Raw genomic sequence first — 5,000 nt, 5'->3', positions numbered from 1 at the left:
TCTATCTATCTATATATATACACACATATATATATATATATATATATATATATATATATATATGTATATATATGCATATATATATATATATATATATATATATATATATATATATATATATATACACACACACACACATACGTGTATACATACATACCTTCATGCATACACACACATATGTTTGTACACATACATGCACACACAATCACATATATTTGTATATGTATATATTTATGGATATATATATATGTATATACACACAAATGTATATACACATATATATTGCATACTCATACACACACACACATATATTGTGTGTGTATGCGCACACGTACATGTAAAACTACAACTTAGTGGATTTTAAACAGAGTACAAGGTATGTGCAAATAAAAAGTATATTTTTATGTAACATATTTATTATCAACGACAAAAGTCAACAACAATTACCGACTTAGGAAGGAAGCCACGTGCTGCTCTACCGCTCAGTAAACGAAAGAGATATATTCTTGTGTGTTTACATGCTATATCTAGGTACCTATGTCACCTTAAAGATAGGAACCTCACTATAAATTATGGTGCTTAAATAGTAACTGGTGTTGGTGACTAATTATTAAGAACTTGGAAGAATTCTTTAAGCTTCTACAACAAGTATAATTTGGTCTAATTAATCAGAGTGTATTTTTATTTTGTAGCAACTAATGATAACATTGTTTCTCTATATTACACACACAGAAAAACACAAACAAACAAAACAAAAATAAAACACCAACAAGATTAAAACATGATTACATCATGTATGTTTTTTTTCTGTTTTATTCCTTATTCTTTCTTGCTTCTCTCGATGTTTTCCCCCAGTGCTTGGTGTGTGAAGATCCTTCTTTATAAGCCTCCTCATAACCCGAGTCCTCCGCCACCTCATTCCCCGGTCGCGAAGCCTCCCCTATATTGAAGCTCAGGCTGGAGGAGGCGAAGGAACTCGTCGGCAAGGCAGCATTCTGGCAGGGGAAACGGTAGCACGTGCCCGGTTCCTGACGCCCCACGTGCCCAGCAGCTGCCAGTCGATCCTTCAGGTACTGCGGTAGCTTGTGGTTGCCCATGATGGTGTGCAGGATCCTGTGAGGAAGAGTGAGGGATCATATATGCAATCTTTTAGGAACGTCGGAGACAAGTTACTCTGAAAATGGGATATACATCGTGATATATCATAAACACTTTGCCTTTCCCCATAATACCCACAAACACATCTATCAAACAAGAAAACACATCTATTAAACAATCATACAACCTCCCAAAAAAGCAGATACTGCATCACAAAAGCTACTCACGCGCTAATGGCAGCCTTCTCAGCATGGGGATGATTATACGTTGGGTCAGTCAGAGAACAAGCGAGGTGTTCTAAACAGTGGTTATCGTCGTGTGTCATTCCTGCGCACGAGAGGTACTTGGCCACAATGTCCTCCTGTGAAAGATGGTTGCATGTATTCAGTATCGAGAAGTCATTCGTGTTATATTTATTTTCGTAGGTTCTAAAAGAGGAAGGTTGTGCCATATACTCCCATACAGATTTTTTTAGATTAAGCTTAATTATTGATTTATTATAAGCGTTCTTTTCTCCTCTTGATACCCATGAGAAATCTTCCCATTTCTGTCTTCTACAAATGCCCTTTTTTATCAACCATGCTACCCTCCTTTCAAAACAATTAATATTATGACATCATATTATCCATGTCTGGCCTTACAAATGTTATTCTTTTATTGAACATTATCACCTCATATTACAAATCATCATTCCCCGACATTATCACCCTATTTACTATCATCATTACATGTCACGAGAGTAACACCATTTTTACATATAACATCACCATTATATATCATAAATATCCTGACATTATATCATATTATTTATGTATAAAAATATAGTCCTATCAAATTACAGTATATCTCACCATCATTATACATCATTGCAAATATTATCACACCACATCTTTCCAAACCACAATCCCATATATAAAAACAAAACATCACAATACATTACACCTTCACCTTACATCATTCTAATTATCACAGTACCTGCATGTTATTCTCAGCCTCCACATCGAAATTCTCATGCACGTATTCTTGAACCTGAGAGAATTCCCTCAGTTTTTCGTTCACCACTTCGTCAGGCACTTCCCTCCTTCGTCTTTTGCCGGTCGAGACGGTGACGAAACTGCAGAGACACGAGAAAGTTCGCCGGTTTTATGTCATGCTGTTTGTTAACCCTTGTTTTTTGGTTTTGTTTTGAATTGGTATCGGTGATTATTAATATGAGGAATCGTTATCAATTATTGTCTTTGGTTATTATTATCATTATGTTTTATTATCATTATCATTGTCAGTATCATTATCATCATCATTATTACTGTCATTATTAGGATTACTGTTATCATTATCATTTTTGCTATCATTAACCTTATCATTATTATGATTATCATTATTATCAATATCATTTTTGTTAGTTATTTTCCTTCTTATCATTACTGTTAATATCTGAATAACCAAATAGCTTTTACAAAGTTCTTTTCATTCGTATCATTACTCTGGCTATTAATTAAATAACTATATAAATTTTACTAAGTTATTCTCATTCTTATCATCACTCTCTGTTATCATTATCTATATAACAATACAACTTTGACTAATAAATAAATAGAGTCACTTCGAACGCGTCTCACTAACCCAATACCAATGGGCGCCAGGTTGAACAGGGTTGCGAGGACAGCCAGGGGAGCTAACACGGAGCAAAGGGCACCGGACAGGCCTCCCTTTCCTCCTCCACCTTTGCCTTTATGTCCTCCTCCTCCTCCTCCACCTCCACCATATCCTCCTCCTCCTCCTCCACCATATCCTCCTCCTCCTCCTCCACCATATCCTCCTCCTCCACTTCCATAGCCACTTCCTTGACCTCCTCCGCTCGGTTCGGTGATGTAGATGACCTCAGCTCCTCCTCCTCCTCCACTATATCCTCCACCTCCTCCACCTACAGCGCCACCTGGAGGAGAAAAGGGGAAATCCACTTGCCAGAGACTCACCCGAAGCTAAGCAGCGGCAGAATGGAGCTAAGGAGAGCCAGAGGAGCCAGCGCGGCGCAGATGGTACACGCGGCGTTCTTCCCTCCTCCTCCTCCTCCTCCTCCTCCACCGTATCCTCCACCTCCTCCACCACCGCCGGAATAACCGCCACCACCTCCACCCTTGGTCTGGTGGACGATCACGACCGGGTGGCCTCCTGATCCACCGCCTCCACCCGAGCTTCCACTACCGCCGTAGCCCGTTCCACCACCACCACCACCTGTCCCGTATCCTCCGCTACTGAAGCTGCCACCACCTGCGTGAAATAGGTACTCATGAAGACTCTATTTATCACTATTTCCCCCCCCTACTTTTTGGTCCTAAGGTTATTGTACACTTTTCTCTCTCTCTCTCTCTCTCTCTCTCTCTCTCTCTCTCTCTCTCTCTCTCTCTCTCTCTCTCTCTCTCTCTCTCTTTTGTCTTGAGTTTTTTGCTATATTTTTTTTTCTATTTTGTTCTACTTTTTTGTTATTATTCCCAAGGTTATTGTTCATGGTGTCTTTAGGTCATTACTTGTTGTCTACTAATTTTTGTCTGACTGTTTTGTCAAAAGTTTATTGCTTTTTTCTAACTTTTTATTTATTCATTTGTTTATTTTTTTATGTTTTTAGGTCACTGCTAATTTTTTTCCCTACTTTTTTCTTCTATTTTGTGTCAAATTTTTCTATTCATTTTTTCTATATTTATTGTGTGACATTGTCTTTGCCACATATAAACAAAAGCAAAAAAATTGGTGTCGTTGTAACAAGGCTAAACATATATATGAGAAAACTGAAGGAGGAAAAATCTAGAGGGATTTTATCGACCACGAAAAATAACGATAGATAATGTAGATAGATAAGGGTAATTAAATGCATGCAAGAATACTGGAATAATAAATAGACTTAAAGGATCCAAGACAGTGGCATAAGAAAAAAACATAACTATTAAATAATAACATAGAAGGTATGTATACATTAATTCTATTTCAAATAGAAATAGATTAAAGACAAATATTGAAAAGTCTATTGTTGTTTACTACCTTTGAAATTTATATAGATAAAATTTACCTCATGCGTGAATCTTTAAAAACATAAATCACTTAATATCCCTAAAGAAGCGACGACATATACATTTTTATACAGCAATTGTAAAGGAATTATTACATTATTTTATTAAAAATCACGAAAGCAAAAAAATCTTTAAATCAAGTATTTCCTTTTCCAAAAAAAAAAAAAAAAAAAAAAATAGTCCTTTAATTTGACACATTCAGCAACTTAGAAACACGAAAGCTGATCAATCTCAGAAGGAAATAAGAATATAGAAAATGCCTTCATTCAACACTTACCTCCATATCCACTTCCTCCACCTCCACCTCCTCCACCTGAACCACCGTAGCCTCCAGTACCAGTAAAACCTAGTTGAAGAGAGAGAGAAATTAGTAATTGTAAAATATAATAGGAAAAATACAGAATTGCATCATATCAACACTGCTCCTACTGCAGCAAACAGATTAGTTAAAAATAGAAAGAAAAGAAAAGAAAAGAAAAAAATATATATGTATATATATGTATACATACATATATATATATATATAAATAAATATCTATATATATGACATACACACAAATATAAATATATATATATATATTAATGACAATAATTCAAATTTTCAGGTTGAATGATTTAGAGTAATAATACTAACTAAAGAACAATTGCTGACACGTGACATCAACAAATAACAATATCACTAAAATTACTCCTAATGCAATAAGACATTATGAATGCTTATTATAATATAAATCCAACGTAAAAAAAAAGTGCATAAGTTAAGAGAATAACTAAACTGAAAAAATGAAGTGAAAAAATCAAGAAAATAAATAAAGTAAAAACTGACGTGAATATAAG

At 35.4% G+C, this 5,000-nt stretch overlaps 1 protein-coding gene across 1 annotated transcript; it reads right to left on the bottom strand.

The window, feature by feature from the left end:
• Nucleotides 1–398: 398 nt before the first annotated feature.
• On the bottom strand, nt 399–4,871 carry LOC125034920 (thread biopolymer filament subunit gamma-like). The gene is made up of 7 exons (XM_047626970.1): nt 4,853–4,871; nt 4,441–4,509; nt 3,260–3,369; nt 3,075–3,178; nt 2,074–2,212; nt 1,326–1,459; nt 399–1,113 (listed from the first exon to the last, which is right to left on the bottom strand). The coding sequence occupies exons 1-7, from the start codon at nt 4,869–4,871 to the stop codon at nt 813–815; spliced, it is 876 nt and encodes a 291-aa protein (XP_047482926.1). The 3' UTR covers nt 399–812.
• Between the last annotated feature and the right edge of the window lie 129 nt (nt 4,872–5,000).

Source organism: Penaeus chinensis, chromosome 2 (assembly GCF_019202785.1).
Source record: "Penaeus chinensis breed Huanghai No. 1 chromosome 2, ASM1920278v2, whole genome shotgun sequence".
NCBI lineage: Eukaryota > Metazoa > Arthropoda > Malacostraca > Decapoda > Penaeidae > Penaeus > Penaeus chinensis.
The sequence above is the reverse complement of the archived record's forward strand: the minus strand, read 5'-3'. Positions and strand labels throughout refer to the sequence as shown.